The sequence below is a fragment of the Poromitra crassiceps genome (assembly GCF_964638095.1).
Source record: "Poromitra crassiceps genome assembly, chromosome: 26".
In the NCBI taxonomy this organism is placed as follows: domain Eukaryota; kingdom Metazoa; phylum Chordata; class Actinopteri; order Beryciformes; family Melamphaidae; genus Poromitra; species Poromitra crassiceps.
The window spans coordinates 7,021,524-7,039,447 of record NC_139640.1 but is presented as its reverse complement, the minus strand read 5'-3'; the positions used below and the strand labels follow the sequence as shown (position 1 = coordinate 7,039,447).

At 42.6% G+C, this 17,924-nt stretch overlaps 1 protein-coding gene across 1 annotated transcript; it reads right to left on the bottom strand.

Annotated features, from left to right (window-relative positions):
• Window positions 1–484: 484 nt before the first annotated feature.
• LOC310798849 (nuclear inhibitor of protein phosphatase 1-like) lies at window positions 485–16,440 on the bottom strand. The gene is made up of 7 exons (XM_083661409.1): window positions 16,372–16,440; window positions 15,738–15,798; window positions 15,226–15,379; window positions 13,963–14,180; window positions 4,678–4,822; window positions 3,080–3,144; window positions 485–2,335 (listed from the first exon to the last, which is right to left on the bottom strand). Exons 1-7 carry the CDS (start codon window positions 16,422–16,424, stop codon window positions 1,991–1,993), a joined length of 1,041 nt encoding a protein of 346 aa, XP_083517535.1. The 5' UTR covers window positions 16,425–16,440; the 3' UTR covers window positions 485–1,990.
• Window positions 16,441–17,924: the final 1,484 nt, after the last annotated feature.

Below are 17,924 nucleotides of genomic sequence, written 5' to 3'. Positions count from 1 at the left end.
AAAACAGTGTTACAGCAAATCAATACGTTTTTGACATTGGCCTACTACTGTATTTTGTGTTACTGGGTATCAGGAAACAGTTGCTATATCTGAATTCCGTTACAGTACATACATAATCCTATCAACTGTACTGTAGCATGTGAAAAAGATGCTAAATTACCATGCCACCAAAGTCAAACCTTAGTGAAACTCAAAGGCTGATGCATTGCCAAACGTGATTATGTGATTCGTTAATTTGATGTCCTTTGCGGCAAAATCTGTATTTTTTCCTCCACTACATAGCTAGCCTGATGTTGACTGAAATCTCAACTCGTTTTACTTTCAGAAGCAGCCAAAACTCAACTCACTGGAGTGGGCAGATTCGAAGGTCTGGACCCAGGCAACTATATTGTGGTTACCATTTTGGAAATTGATTATCAAACCTGTAAAAACAAAAAAAAACTTCCTGGTATTTTAAATATACTGATGTTGGACAAAACAAAACATTTTATATTCATTATGCTCAAACAGCCGCCTTGCAATGAACAAGTACTGCACTCTATTCAGACAGGGCAAATGGCTTGTATCCAGAGAAATCTCAGACCAATGTGCACAAGTCACCATCTAGTGGCTCGTGTGAGAAATGCAGCACCATTTCAGAGAACACCACATTACACAAGTCATATCGGTCAAACGTGTCTCACGGAAATGTCTGTGTAGACAGAAGTAGAAATTGATCACTTCAGTATTTTCAAAGTTTAAAAAAAAAACTTTTTGTGGAAACAGACTTCTAGGGACTTTCCTCACGTCATACAGTAAAACATTTTATATAAATGATTTTTGTTCCTTCCCATTTGCTTAATTGCATTATCAAAATATGTAAGGAGTGGGGGGGAAGTTGAAACATTTGTTTAGTAGAAAAAAAAATACAACAACCTGATATCCAACACATCAAAAAGACCCATCATATTCACTTCGCCTGACACTAACAGCCAAGTACAGCACCACTCTGGGGCACAAACGCTCACTGCCATGTCTTGTGAAATTGACTTTAATTTGGTTTGTGATCAACAACATTAAACTTATCAAATTGCTCATGAAGCGCTGTAGATGCTACTGTGTAATAGTGCATTCACAGTTTTTTTCTTTAAGAAAAAACATGAGGTATTTCCACGACATACATGGACTATCATAGCCCATATCCCATATCCCCCACAAAGAACATCAAAACACAACAAAACAAAACAAAACAAGAAAACTGCATAAGATACACAATAATCCAAGGACAACCAAACAAAAACAATGCATTCAAAGTAAATACATAGATCTTGCCCTGTTGGCAGCTAGGAAATGCATAGCTTTAAATTGGAAAGCATCCAATCCCCCAGCTGTAGTTCACTGGTGGAATGAACTCTCAAGCTACCATACGTTGGATAACATTTACTACAAGAGCAAAGGCAGATTCTTAGACATCCCCAAAATATGGCAACCACATACAGAGTTTGACTTTAAGAACTTTTTACCCCAGTGTCATTAGGCTTATCAGGATAGGAGCTGAATGCATTGGTTTTGTTGTCCAATAGTCTTGTTTGTTCTTGGATTATTGTGTATCTTATGCAGTTTTCTTGTTTTTTGATGTTCTTTGTGGGGGATATGGGATATGATAGTCCATGTATGTCGTGTAAATACCTCATGTTCTTTCTTAAAGATAAAAAAAAAAAGACTAGTCGACTAGTCGACTACCTTTAGGGACGACTAGTCGACTAGTAAAATTCACTAGTCGTGAATGCCCTATTGTGTAACGGGCCCCAGGGGATGAGCGGAATGCCTTCTGAACAGTTTTTGTGATGGTGACGGTGTAACACCTAACTATAATAAAAAACAAACTCCAAATAGTCTTGAGAAGTGAATGACTCCACCTCTGGCCAGGTCATAGTCCATCATGATGTCTCTGCTGGGAACCTGAGAGTCATCGGGGCTTGGAGGAGGAGGAGGAGGAGGAGGGAGCAGGTTAGATGAGTAGGGACGGTGTGGGCTTTTTGCCTGGCCACGCCTCTTTGGCGTACTTCTTCTTGCGCGGCTCGTTGTGGGTGTCTGGGAGGTAGGGGCCTGTGACGGGGGTGGGGTTGAGGGTGACGGGGGGCTGGGGGGCCTGTGGGGCCAGGTCCACTTCCGGGGCGGGGTTGGGGAAGGGCAGGAGCCCTCCCAGGATGGCGGCTCCTCCCGGGGTTCCTGTGGGTTGGTTCTCGTGGCTGGTGGGAGGTAAGTCCCCGTACAGGCCGCCGCTGTAGCTGTGCAGGCGTTTAGACGTCAGGTCATCAAGCCCCAGCGTGTTTTGGCCCTCTACTCTCCTCTTCTACAGGTTGACAGGAACGGCAGAGTTATTAACTATGCAGGTCACACATTTACCAACAAGGTCAAACATTTACCTTTGGGAGGTCACACTTCTAAACCTGTTGCTTTTTAAGGTTAACATAACATTTGCTTGACACTTTAATCAACAGTGCCAGACAGCAATAGAAATATAACCCCCAACTCTTCATTCATTTTGCTCACACACAGGACTATTTACTATTCGTGCGTTCCTTTATCGCAAAAGAACTGGGATGTGGAGGCTAAATGACATCACATCCGTTTAGTTAGCATTCCATTTGCAGAAAACTTGAGCTGGGAAGTTCTGTTCACTGGTCAGATCCACTCGCTAGCCAGGCTAGCCATTGTTAGCAATAACAGTTGATAACAAGGCATTTCGTGGCATTTTGCGCATACAAACACTGCAGCCTCATGTCCACACAGATAGAAGTAGGCCGTGCTGTGTGTACAGCTGATTTAATGAGACACAAACAAGACATAAGTGCTAAATAGCATTTATAGGATTATAACTACTGTTGTTGCGCGGAGCAGCCATCTTGGATTTTTTACGTCGGGGCTGCTGAGGCTCCTACGAGTTTGGAATGGGAAATACCAGCTCTAGTGACGTCACCGTCCCAGCTCATGAACTTTGAACCGGTAAGATTACCAGTTCCCAGTTATAAAGGAATGCACGATTTAGAGCACTGTCTTCAACTGAATTGAATGTTCAAATAGTAAAAGAACTTACTTTGATGGGGACGACAGCAGTCTGCACCATATTCCTGAAACGTCCTACCGAGGGGTCTATATCCTCTGTAACAGTAAAAAAAAATGTTTCAATGTTCATCATGACCACCTGTATATCAGCCTCAAGCCATGGAGGTTATTAGAATATGTACAGTATATCTGACCAGCAACGTAGCTTGATAAAAACATTTGCTTCATGACAACAGACCTCATAGAACAAAATCAGTCCATATTGTAGTAGCCAAGCTAAATCTGAAACATTTGTTGACCATATTTCTGGAGAGTAGATGTGCTGTGTATCATCAGTGAACTACAAATAAGATAGTACAGAGTATTTACTGTTTGTTTTTTCTCCAAGCAGGTTTCAGGTTTTGCATAAACTCTGGCCGAGTATTTCAGTAGCTGCTTTCACACAGCCTCTGAAAGCGGGTAAATGTTGTGGAAAATGTAATCCGCGCCTCCGGTGTGAAAGTATCGAAAGCGGGATTGTGAATAATTGTGTTACGCCTTTCGTTCCGCCAGTGGAGGTGGTCATAGAGACAGTCCGCATGTCTGGGAACGCCCACAAAATGTTAAACGGCTGGCGAGCGAGTGGGGTAAAACCGCCCATATATCTCATGGGCTGACTCACCAAAAGACGGTGCTGCGGCTCTAAACTACAGGTTTGGGGGTTCTAGAGCAGAACACAAGACGTCTGCTCAGATGTGCGTTTACTGCGGTGGTTAAATCCCCGATCGTGTCTGCCTGGGCTGGGCTATCAGCTAAATTCTAACTTTGCTGAATGGAGAGAACGGGGGAATTGACCCCACCCTGACCCCGCCCCCAGGCTAACCCAGCGTCTATTGTGGGCGTTCCTAGAGCCTGTATGGGCGTTCCCAGACATGCAGACTGTCTCTATAGGTGCACACAGAGAAATCCATCCGCAGCCTGCTTTATGCACAGCTGCAAAATCATCTTCAACTCCCCAGGATATATTCATACATCCACAGTACGTCCTCTCGTAATAATGCAGGTGGACTATGAAGATTTTTCGTTAGCCTACCTTGTCTTGGAGAACACTTTAAATTATTACCAGTTTCTGCATTGTCGCATATTTGAGTGAGCTGTCCTCTTTTCTCTTTGATGTCTTAACGACCAGCTGTTGAGAGAGCCGTGCGTAGGCTACATGGCCATGTTTTCATTCCTCATACAGTAGCCTACACTATAACCTGCACATGACAATATTTATATATAATATAATATAATATAATATAATAATATTATAATAATAATATAATTATAAATATATTTTCACCGTACTTAGTGACCAGCATCATTTTAATTTGTCAGACTTTAATAACAACGAAACTCAGCGGCCATGGTCCCCTCATTTCAATCCGGCAGGGGTGGATGCTATCTGAAAACGCACTCCGAGGCGGAAATATGGCAGGGCTGCTTGGTCCTGTGTGAAAGCAATTTCTGTGGCAAGGCTGCTGGCGTTGCGGGCCTTCTGAACTGCAATATTGCGCGATCTGTGTGTGAAAGTGGCTAGCATCTCTCAATGTGTCAAACATACAGAAGTATTGAAAAAATGTGTCACTCTTGACTTTGACTTTATACCTGGGTTGATGATGTCATCGTCCTCACTGAAGGTGACCCGGGAGTTTCTCCTCTTCCTCTTGGGCCTCTGGATTTCCAGGTTGCCCTCCTCGATGGTCAGGAGGGAGATGCGCTTGTTGTGAGCTGTGTTGAACTCTGTCAGGTTCTGTCACAATGCAGAGAGTGGAGGAGGGGGGATTCAGTGTAATGTGGTAATATCCTAATTTCAGGATACAAAACAGTGATAACGAGTTCATTTCAATCATGAGAGACCAGAGGGTAGAGTTTTAACGAGCAAGCTTTATTCAAGTATGGCAGAGCGATAAGATCTATGGCATGGGACGGTATGGCAACTAATTCTGATGGCATGGCAGCATGGCGACTAGGGGTGGGACAAAATATCGATACTCACGGTATCGCGATATTTCCACTTGCGATACGTTATCGATACACTGGCACCAAGTATCGATGTTTATTTAAAAAAAAATAATAATAATTAATTAATAAACAGGCTAAAATATTATGCTGTGTGTGGTAGTTCAAACATAGTTTCAAGTTGACGTTTATTTATGTTTGTAGTTGAAACAAAAACATAAATACTGTAGGCTACATGAATGGAAATGTTTGATCATTAATATCTACTTTTAGAAATTATATAGGTAGGTAGGTTACCGTATATAGGTTTTCTTGTTTTAATAATAATAATAAAGACTTAATGTGTAACTTTTCCTCCGTGGTATCGAAAATGGTATGAGTGAGTGAGTGAACTCTGAGAGAGTTCATGTCAATTCTGCTAATAAATACATAATACCTGCTTCTTGCCTTTTAGGGGTATTTTCTTCTCTTCAGTTACACAGGTATCGTGATGTATCGTCTTCCAATATATCGATTATCGCAGTATCGCTGTATCGTGATAATATCGTTATCGAGGGCCAAGTATCGTGACGATATCGTATCGTGAGCTACTCAGCGATTCCCACCCCTAATGGCGACGACTAGTTCTTTGGCGTAATGACTCCGCGCTGAGATGCCTCTCTTCTTGCGGTGAGAGAGGGCATCTGCTCGGGACTAGAATAGAGAATCCCCCCCCCGTAGGGGATTCTTCAGGAGTCAAGACATTGGTGGTGGCCTGGGGAGGTGGGTGGGTCGAAACGCAGCTTTCAGAGAATGGGATGCGATCAGCTTGGGTACCGCAACCAGAAGATCAGGGAAAGAGGACGATGACCCACGGAGCATGGCTATAAATACTGCTACTTCATAGCCTCGACACTGACGACATTATCGGCGTCATGTAGGCAAGTGCGTCACGCGGACGTCACGCTGGGATTACACTTGTGCTCGTCACACTAGGATTACGTGAGGTGAGGTGAGGTCACTAGGATTGCGCGCGGTGCGAGGCAGCGTGTCTGGTCTTCATCTTGAAACTAGGTCGAGACCATTTAGTCATCACTGGAGGCCTGCACTTGTGAAACCTGAGGTTGGGTTATCATCAGATCACATTTTTGCTGTACAATACTATAAGGCAAGTACTATCACAAGTATATGACATCAGTCTGAGTTGCAAGGGCAGGCTACAAACACAACATAATCAGGTGCTTTATAGTTTAGATCATCATTATATTATTTAAGATTTGGGATTTGGGGATGGCATTGCTTTTCTTATATCAACACTAGGGATGTAACGATAACCGGTTTGAATGATAACCGTGATAAAATTCCTTACGATAACCGTACCGTTTCAAATTTTCATTATCATTAAAACCGTGGTACTGTGATTACAGTGCTTTGAAAAACATGGTAAATACTGTCCGTCATCAACCAAAGTTGGCAACAGTCTCCCAGATGCAAACGTGCAGCCTTGGAGAAATTATTTCAGTGAGTGTATCAATCCTTTTTGGGTCTGAGTTTTCAATATAAAACATACGATGATTTCAGTGAGTCTCTCAGTACTTTTTGAAAATTTTCAGCAATTTTTTTACTAATACCGTGATGATAATACGATAACCGTGATAATTTTGGTCACAATAATCGTGATGTGAAATTTTCATACCGTTACATCTCTAATCAACACTACCAACACAAGCTACATTCTGTGTGGATGAAAACACAACAAAATTTAAATTCAATACTACGATGAAACATAGGGGTACCCTAATTGTACAACCAAAATTGTTGGTTCAATTGGTTGTACCTAAAACTGCAACTTGTGGCCTGAAAAGGTCAATCTTCACTCAAGCCACATTATATTACTTGACAGTATATGAGTATCATTGATTATTATGAGCTAAGTAATGCAGTTTTCATTCTCTTTTAACCCATTGATAGCTGATGCAGCATTTGTGTGCGTATCCCTTTAAGACTGCGGACCGTTGGTCTTAAAGGGATACGCACACAAATGCTGCATCAGGTATCAATGGGTTAACTAGTTGCTACGTCAGAACATTGGAATATTATTACAGTTAGGTCCGGAAATATTTGGACAGTGAAACAATTTTCATAATTTTGGCCCTGTATGCTACCACAATGGATATGAAATGAAGTAATCGAGATGCAATTGAAGTGCAGACTTTTAGCTGTAATTTGAGGGTATTTGCATCAAAACTGGTAGCCTGGTAAACCAGCCCGTCACGTGAACTCACATTTCATTTGGTTGGTCAACTCTTCACCTAGTCCTCAGCAGGGGCGGGAGCATGGGCGGGCATAGTTACGCTGACAAACGCCTTCAGCCAATCAGCGTACCAAAACAAGTAACGTCATCACAGGGCGCTGTTTAGTTCAGAGCCAGCAGCAACATTAGCAAGCTAGCAATCTGATAGCAAGCTGAATCCGCTGTAAATGATTTTTGACGTATTTTCCGCCGAGAAACTCCGCAAGCGCATACTCTTGCTTTTGTTAAATTGTTGCTATTGAGTCTATTTCTGCAATAACTTCACTTATGGCTGTGTTTACGCTAACGTCCACATTACTGCTAGTTACTTCGGAAGCCGCCATGTTTGCCACAGCGTCGGCCTGTATTTACGTCATCAACTACGTCAGTCCACCCCTGATTGGCCAACTTGCGCTGTCAATCATGGGGGGGCACTGAGCGCAGTCGCCGATAGGCTCTTCCGCTTTGCAGTTTCTGCTTAACACCCTCCCAGGCCTTGGGGCCAGACCGACGGGCTGGTTTACCAGGCTACAAAACTGGAGGAAGGGTTTAGCAATTGCAACAATTTTCATACATAGTCCGTTCAATTCAAGCGACCTCAGGTAATTCGACAAATGAATATAATCATAAATAAAATGTTCATTCTTAATATTTTGTGGAGAATCCTTTGCAGACAATGACTGGCTGAAGTCCGGAACCCATGGACATCACCAAACACTGGGTTTCCTCCTTTGTGATAATTTGCCAGGCCCTGACTGCAGCTATCTTCAGTTGTCGTTTGTTTGCAGGTCTTTCTGCCTTAAGTTTGGTCTTAACCCATCGATACCTGATGCAGCATTTGTGTGTATATCCCTCATTTGTGTGTGTATCCCTTTAAGACCGCGAACCGCGCGATGCCCATGGGTTGCTTTCGCAGTATGTTTTGGGTCATTGTCCATCTGTACTGTGAAGCGCCGTCCCAATCAACTTTGCTGAATTTGGCTGAATGTGAGCAGACAGAATGTTCCTATAGACTCGGGGCTTAAAATTTGGCGCGGGATTGTGAGAATCGGGCATATTTTTGCCAATTCCCGCAGATTTGTAATTTATAACGCGGGAGAAGCCCCGGCAATTGTTTGCGCACCGATGTCTATTATGTTAAGCCAGAAAAATGAGAGTAAACGCACGCACATCTCTTCTTGTAGGCGCTGAGTCCAAAGTGGTTAATTCATCAAGATTAAAAGAGACTCGCGACACTGAATAGCTCCCAATGTTTTGTTTAATTTTGCATTTCAAAAGACAACGTTTGGAGCCGTTGCAGGCTCTTCGTCAGGTCAGGCAGCAATAATCAAGAGAGGTTCAGGTGTTCCTCATGAAGGATCTGGGTCCCACCTGTGGGTGTGGCCATGATCATGTTTGGTGATCAGTGTGGTGGGCATCAGGTGTCAAAAGACATGTTTAATAGGGGTGGGGGAAAAAATCGATTCACCTAAGTATCGCGATTTTTAATGTCACGATTTTTTTATTCAATCTTTTATTCCAGAATCGATAATCGCAAAAAAAAAAAAAAAAAAAAAAAAAAAAATTTGGTGCTTGCAGTCAGGCCACTCACTGAACAGCAGGCCAGGCGCCGCCTACTGGTTTACTAGTGGTTTTATTACTTTATTAGTTAGTCTGAAGTAATAATTACACTTCAGGGTTAAAGTGGGTGCATCTCATTGTAAAATTGGACTTCAAACGGCCCAAATCTGGCTTCAAACGACCCAAATCGGGCTTCAAACGGCCCAAATTTCACGCGCGTCAGCCCATATCGGCCTGGCCTGCTTGGTATCTAATGCCCGGCCTGAATTATGATCCCAGTCCGCCCCTGTTTTTAACTATATCGCCCAGCCCTACTCATGATATATAATATACAGTCTCTAGTGTATGATTAAACTTTTCCCATGTTCTAATCTAGTGTAAAAAAGAAAAGAAACTGAAAAAAGAAAAGAAAAAAAGAAACAAAAATCGCAATAAATCGCAATATCGAATCGCAATAATCGTAGAATCGCAATACTTAAGAATCGCAATATAAATCGAATCGGCACCCAAGAATCGTGATAGTATCGAATCGGGAGATAAGTGAATCGCCACAGCCCTAATGTTTAACACAGAACAAGTCTGACATTGCTAAGAATATATAGCTAAAGTGAATAATATCTTCTTCCACTATCATGTATTGTTTGTTGCTTATTCTTTGTTGTTTCATTCCTTATGGGGGGTGGAGTGTTAATATATCTCATGAGATCATAGTAGCCTACCCTCAAGTAATTTTAAAATGTATAGGCCACATGAATAAAACTTAATAGGCCCTTATTGTGTATTTTCAAACTTGTTATATGTATTGCTACTTTTCACTTTAGCTATATAACCTAACCCTAACCCTCTCTATTATGTTAAGCCGACAGAACGGAACGAACGTTTGCTGAATACGGACGAGTGGTCGCCGTGTCGGACTCGGGACACATTAGTGGGCGGACTGTTATCTCAACGTTGCCTCAGGCGGTGTAGCCTCCCCGCTCGGCAAGCAGCGTATTTGTTGTGAACAAATATCGCGCATTCGCGCTCTGTCTGTCCGTCCGTGTTTTACGAGCGACAGCGTCCAGAGTCGGCGTCGAGCGATTCTGGAAGGTTCATCACGTTCGGCGATGCCCGTCGGGCTGTGATGGATCGCTGGACTCTAAACTGCCCTTATCACGGGTAGGGGTGGGAATCGTGGAGTAACTCACGATACGATATGGTCACGATACTTGGCCCTCAATAACGATATTATCACGATACAGCGATTCTGCGATAATCGATATATTGGAAGAAATTTAACCTACGATACATCACGATATCTCTAACTGAAGAGAAAAAAATACCCCTAAAAGGCAAGAAGCAGGTATTATGTATTTATTAGCAGAATTGACATGAACTCTCTCAGAGTTCACTCACTCACTCATACCATTTTCAATACCGCGGAGGAAAAGTTACACATTAAGTCTTTTTATTATTATTATTAAAACAAGAAAACCTATATAACCTACCTACCTATATAATTTCTAAAAGTAGATATTAATGATCAAACATTTCCATTCATGTAGCCTACAGTGTTTATGTTTTTGTTTCAACTACAAACATAAATAAACGTCAACTTGAAACTATGTTTCAACTACCACACACAGCATAATATTTTAGCCTGTTTATTAAAAAAAATAAAATAATAAAACATATCGATACTTGGTGCCAGTGTATCGATAACGTATCGCAAGTGGAAATATTGCGATACCGCGAGTATCGATATTTTGTCCCACCCCTAATCACGGGCTGACTTCTCGCTGTCGTCGCACCTAAATCCCGCCCCGTAGCTGCCTCTGGATGCTGATTGGTCCAGCCCACTGCTGGGACGGAGTTAAACCAATAGCTTGGGAGAACGGCAACATGGATTTCTCACGCAATCGTGATCTCGCAAATCCAGCTGCCTCACCCATTAGCCTTTTTCCACTTCCCACCGGGTTCGCCCGTTTTGTGTCTGGGGGGCAGGAAGTAGCACAGGTGCAAGCAAACATTATCGAGGGCCCCAGCACTGGATCAAATAAATGGATTGGAAGTTGGAAATTGTGAGAGATTTAATCATACTTGTTATAATTATGTTCAATTATACTGCATGTATATTGTGTTGCAAATTTGTGATCTGTCTGACGTGAAATGAAAGTACTTTGTTCTCTGTCTAGAACTGTCTGAAACGGAAGGCCATCCATTTCATAACTGCCTTTCTGATCAACTGTACATTTGAAAGTTTCTGACGTAGGATTGAACTTCGGCTTTCATAAATGTCAGACAGGGTTTATTCCTTAATTATAAAGATACCTCAGATAGCCAGAGCTCTCTGACCTAACCAAATCTAACTGACATCACCAGGAATGCAAACTAGTCACTACTGATGCGTGGGTCACCCAGAACCCGCCGGGTCCCACGGGCTGGCCCGCCCCGCAGGCGGGCTGGCCCGCCCCGCAGGAGAGAGACAGAGTTATTAGCTACTTTGCACACCTTGGAAGCTCTGCTGTGCTCCTCCTGAGTCCGGAGACATATTACATTAAATTGGCCGTTGCGGGCTGCTGGGTTGGGCTGGGTTCGGAATTCTCAGATATTTTAACGGGCTGGGCGGGGCGGGCTGGCTCCAATGATGGGTTGGGTTGGGGCGGGCCTTAAAAAACCCTGACCCGCGCATCACTACTCGTCACCTTTTTCATCCCAAAAAAAGACACTTAAGTGAAGGATTTCTGAGTGGTTGTATGTCTGCGCTCACTCTCCATGAGTTTGCATCCATGCATCACTATTGTAAACTCAAAACAAAGCACTTCTGATATAATATGATATGAGTGTTTTATTAAAGGGTATCACTCAATACAAAAAATAAAGGCTTTGATAGGATGGCTCCTAGTCTGCAGATAAAACACATTGACAAAAAGCCATAGTAATTTAGACTCAGGTGTGAATAAACTACAGGTTAAGAACTTCCTTTTTTAAATACAAAAATGTGAAATGATCGCTTATCGGACATGAGAAGCAGATATTTGTCGGTTATAGTATCGGCTGAAAAAAGCCCCCCCCAAAGTCTATAGATCCCCCGCAAAATCTATAAATCCCCCCTATCTGGGTCCATACTTTTCTCTTCCCATCATTCTGGTACAGGTTGATCTTAGTTTCATCTGTCTAAAGAATGCTGTTTCAGAACTGGGCTGGCTTTTTTAGATGTGTTTTGGCAAACTCTAATTTGGCCTTTCAATTCACCTTATGTTCAGACCTTACAGTGGACCAAATTCTTCCGGGTCCGTCTAACACTTCCGGCGGTCACGGTGCAAAATAAGAGAGTTGTTTTTGGAGCGGACAGTGCAGGGGGGTAAAATAAATAACGTAGCCTACTACTTTGAGCCGTTACACAGCAAGCAAGCGAGTATCCACTGTTAGCCAGGTCAGATAACGTTATCGTCGACAATGACGAGCACTTTCTTGTAAAACATACGACTCCAACAAAGAAAGCTTCAGATAGTTTTCTCTCGTCCGAGGCAGCGCGAGCCACTAACGTCAATAAAGACCCGCAGACGTCAACGTAATTCCCTGGAATGCGAGACTTAACGAGCCAGTTACATGGCGTTGCATTCTTAGACGTTGCCGTTTGCTTTTATTTGGTATGTTACATACAATTGGCTAAATTATTAGTTAATTCAGAGTTAGATGATATTGGAGCAGCGCAGCCATTTTTTATTTTATTTTATTATTATTTTTAGCCGGAAGTTTTGGGACGGCCACACAACCAGGTCAAATGGGCGTGGCTACATAAGGTGAATAGAGTCCGGAAATCATCTATGCTAACACTCCTGGTTCTTCACTGTTTTTGCCTATGGGATTTTTGGCGCGATGCTTCTAATAAGGTCTCTGGGCAACGCAAGCTTAATCAAACGCGAACCAGTGTTTAGTAATATCATCTTCACACATGAGGACCACTTTTATGAGTTTTTAAGCTTTTACGTGCCGTTAAAAGGGCGGCTAGCTAGCAAATGGCTAAATGAGACTACACTGTTGAGTCGATGGAGATATTATACGTCAATAACGTCACCACTTCAAAGGACGACCACGGAAATTCTCTTTCCCTCACCTGGTTCAGCCCGGGGTAATCAGTGCACAGCAGCGCACACATCAACAACACTCCAGGTTGAGCGCTGACGTGACGTGCAAGCCAATGCGACAGTGTGTAGTTCTGGATTAGCTTAGCTCGAGCTTTTTACTTCTAGGGCTCGCATTTACGCTACAAAACTCATGAAAGTGGTCCTCATGTGTGAAGATTATCCGACTGAACTGTGGTTTGCGTTTGATTAAGCTTACGTTGCCCAGAGACCTTATTTGAAGCATCGCGGCAAAAACCCATTCAAAAATCCCATAGACAGAAACAGTGAAGAACCAGGAAGTCCGGGACTTCCGCGTTCTGACTACAAAAATACGTCATCCCTGCGGCTCTCTATTCTTGAGGCTTATGAATGGTTGGCACCTTGCACCTCACTTCACTAGATGTTGTGAAGGTGTTCTTCTTTACCATGGAACGGATCCTGCGGTCATCAACCGCTGTCGTCTTCCGTGGACGTCTGGGCCTTTTTGTGTTGCCCAACTCACCAGTGTGTTCCTTTTTCCTTAGAATGTATGTAGCAAACTGTTGATTTGGCCACTCCTAATGTTTCTGCTATCTCTCTGGTTGGCCTGTTTCAGTTGCATTGAGAGCTCCTTTGACCACATGTTGTGGATTTCGCAGCAACAGCTTCCAAATGAAAATGCCACACCTGAAATCAACTCCTTTTACCTTTTACCTGCTTAATTGATGATGAAATAATGAGGGAATAGCCCACAACTGCTTTTGAGTCAATTGTCCAATTACTTTAGGTCCCTTGAAATGAGGGGACTATGTATGAAAATTGTTGCAATACCTAAACCCTTCCTCCGGTTTTGATGTACATACCCTCAAATTAAAGCTGAACGTCTACACTTCAATTGCATCTTGATTATTACAAATCCATTGTGGTAGCATACAGGGCCAAAATTATGAAAATTGTGTTACTGTCCTTAAATATTTCCGGACCTAACTGTATATTACTCAATGAATTTACCTCCAGTTCAGTCTCTTCCTCGGGTAGGCCGAGCAGTCCTTTCAGCTCCTCGTCCTCTCCCGTCTTACTGTCTCCTGTGCCAGTGGTGCCTTGGGTCTGTGGCTTCTCTCTGATGGTGTAGGTCCGCGTCGAAGCCCCAAAAGACATTGTCGAATCTATGGGGATCTGCTGAGGCTTGTGGGCCTCCAGACGTATGTGTCCAAGGAAGGTACCGTGTGCTAGAGGGTGGGGACCACCAAACGCATATTAGTCCGTGTGCTAGAGGGTGGGGACCACCAAATGCATATTAGTTTGTATACATTTGGACAGATTATTCAGTCAGTTTTCAGCTTTTTATGGAACTGAATGGGATATGATCCGACCCTAACGGTTATGCCTGTGTCATACATAGGGTGAAAAAAGAAGAAAATAAAAATAATATTATCCAAGATCGTTCTAAATGGGGTGCAAAATTACCACCAACACTTGAGGAATGCCTTGGTTATATAAAGTAATTGGTCTCTGTCTGTTCTCAGAGTTTGCCTCAAACAGGCAAACTAATGATAGTACAGAGTCAACGTTATTACCCTGTGGTGACACATAGCAAATGAGGCTATAGACTAAAAAGAAAAGAAAAAAATAATAAAACAAAGACAAAAGCATCCAAGTTTTAAAATGAAACTCTACTCAATCTACTCAAACAGTATCTCTGATTCTGTTCACAAAAATAGCACCAAAAGCTATCCGGTTAATTGGATGCTATTTTTGGTGACATATTTCTATGAAAAAATCATGTGTTACTTAATTTGACTGGTAAAGATGATCCTTGGCAGGGTTCTCTCTCTCTCTCTCTCTCTCTTCTGGTTCTATAGAGACAGTCCGCATGTCTGGGAACGCCCCCAAAATGGCTGGCGCGCGAGTGGGGTAAAACCGCCCATATATCTCATGGGCTGACTCACCAAAAGACGGTGCTGCGGCTCTAAACTACATGTTTGGGGGTTCTAGAGCAGAACACAAGACGTCTGCTCAGATGTGCGTTTACTGCGGTGGTTAAATCCCCGATCGTGTCTGCCTGGGCTGGGCTATCAGCTAAATTCTAACTTTGCTGAATGGATAGAACGGGGGAATTTACCCCACCCTGACCCCGCCCCCAGGCTAACCCAGCATCTATTGTGGGCGTTCCTAGAGCCTGTATCGGCGTTCCCAGACATGCGGACTGTCTCTATACAAAATAAGTCTAGCAATAGAAGTGTTCCTATGATGTGATTTTGAGAAATATCTTACTACTGTTGAGGTCTATGAGAAACACCCTCTTCAGGTGTTTGTGGTAGACCAGGGCAGCATGGGCGCGGGAGCATGACTGATGGTCAATGGTAAAGTCACACCAGTCCGGGTTCCTCCCAAACAGGTAGAACTTCTTCTCGTCTATGATCAGTTTCTACAGGGACAGACATGTTTAATGAATGCATCGTAGCCGTTGAAACAGCTGGCAAAAAGGTCGGCTCAACATGTCAATAGTCTGGAAATATCTCTGTGCCTCTGAGCCATAACTCAACAGTGTCGCTTCCCACTGAAAAGCTTAAATATCAGGGCTTTCATTTTGCTCTCGCACCATTTTAAAACCAGGCAGCCATGGAAATCGCAGTGTGCAACACAACTGGGATGTGACTGTCAGGTTGGTATCTGGTGCAATTCATACAGTGCAATCTCCACACAAAGTTAACCGTTATGTATTCATGATTTGGTTAACTAATGGCATGCATAGTGAACATGCGATGAGGACAACAAGCCCCTACCTCTACCAGTTTGTCTCCTTTCATCACGTCTAGATGGAGCCCTGGTGGAGGCTTGCCCGCCCTGCAAGCAAAGCAATGAAACAATAATGCCCAGTGATTACAGACCTGCTACAATTCCACGACAAGACGATAGATGTACGTGAACTGCAGAATAAATAATGCTAACTAACTTCTTGTGGTTAAAGGTTTCTCTATGAGAAGAACGCGTGATTGGTGTGTGTAGTGAAACGTTAGCGTTAGCCAGCTAGCTATAGCCATCTAGGTTAGGGATGCGATCAGTGCACATGCACAACCTGAGAACTAACGTGTGCAAAATACATGAAATAAAAATACAATATGAATTTATGTTAGCGTTGTGTTGACACGTGGTATGCTGGTGGGGAGGGGGGGGCGACATGCAATACGGAACACCATGTTGCACATATTAATGCCGAATGCGATTTGAAAGTTAGGCTTGTACGATAATAGTTAGGCTAGCTTAGCTAGCATGCTCACTCGCTTGCATGCAGTATCGAGTAGCCTACTCATTGATTCAAAGCAAATAAAGACGAGTGAAAGTAGGCTACTTATTGCCAAGTAATGCGGGGATTAATTATCAATCGTTGCGCTCGTTCTTGTATTTGCATTTGCTCACCATGATGGACAATCAAAAGGAGGGGGACCCTCTTTGCTTATTTTAGTCGCCATCTTGCTTCATCTTCTCAATGCTGCCGAACTGCATTTTGGGTAACCTGGCATCACCTTGGATTGTTGGGAGCTGTAGTTCTACCAAATCATGCGTTTTTGACTATCAATGGTTTTTACCATTAGGTTACTTTTCTTCTTTTATTTAATAAATCTCTCTCTCTCTCTCTCTCTCTCTCTCTCTCTCTCTCTCTCTCTCTCTCTCTCTCTCTCTCTCTCTCTCTCTCTCTCTCTTCTCTTCTCTTCTCTCTCTCTCTCTCTCTCTCTCTCTCTCTCTCTCTCTCTCAATTAAATTCAAAAATGCTTTATTGGCATGGGAAACATATGTTTACATTGCCAAAGCAGGTGTGAAACAAAACAAAAATGCACAATAATAATATAAAACTTAACATATAATAATAATAATAATAATAATAATAATAATAATAATAATAATAATAATAATAATAATAATAATAATAACAATAATAATAATAATAATAATTATAAACAAAAATGTAGCACAGCTATTAATGTTAGCCTATTTTAATACAGAGATGTGTAAACAGAGCTATCTATTTATATTTTGCAAAAAAATCTGTACATAAGGCTATACGAGGGATCAGCCGGGCAGCATTTTTGTAAACAAACCGCGTCACTGTGGCAACGGCAATGGAACCCTATGGCGTCAGGCTTGCATGTCTCACTCTAGCCGTCTAACTCTGTTTACATTTTAAAAACTGCACAGTTCACACAACTTTAACATGACATGCATAATAGTGGCGCCAGGCTTGCATGTCTCTAGCCGTCTAACTCTGTTTACATTTTAAAAACTGCACAGTTCACACAACTTTAACATGACATGCATAATATTATAGCCTACATCTTAGCCTACATCAGACTCTTGAGCTACTTCTGCTCTCACTCAGAATGTCAAAATACAAGCAATGTGATGTATAGTTTTTGAGATATTAACGTTTGTTTGGCACAACTCATACTATTAACTGCCGCGGGGTTCCGCATTTCTGGGTGGCAAATGACGTCACGCTGATTCGTCCTATAGGTAACAAAAGTTTAAAAGTAGGATATAGACAGATGAGTTAAAGATTACTGTACAGTAGCCTACATAACTCTTCACATATTGTACATAGAGAGGCTGTACATATCTACCTAGCCTACAGATCTTGCTACCCTATAGTTACAGGCTAAATTCACTTCTTGTACCCCGTAGTTACACTATAAGTACAGGTGTGGTACCCCGTAATTAGCCTAGAAGTACAGATCTTGTTACCATGTAGTTACAGGCTAAATTCACTTCTTGTACCCCGTAGTTACAAGTACAGTGTGGTACCCTGTACTTTGCCTGTAAGTACAGAATTGGTCCCCTGCTTTAGAATACAGCCCGCGCACCTGTAGTTATACTCTAGTTACTATGTAAGTGCGGGGGTATTGACACAGCTTCAGAATACAGCCCGCACCCCTCTAGTTACACTGTAGTTAGTATGTATGTGTGGGCGAATTGAC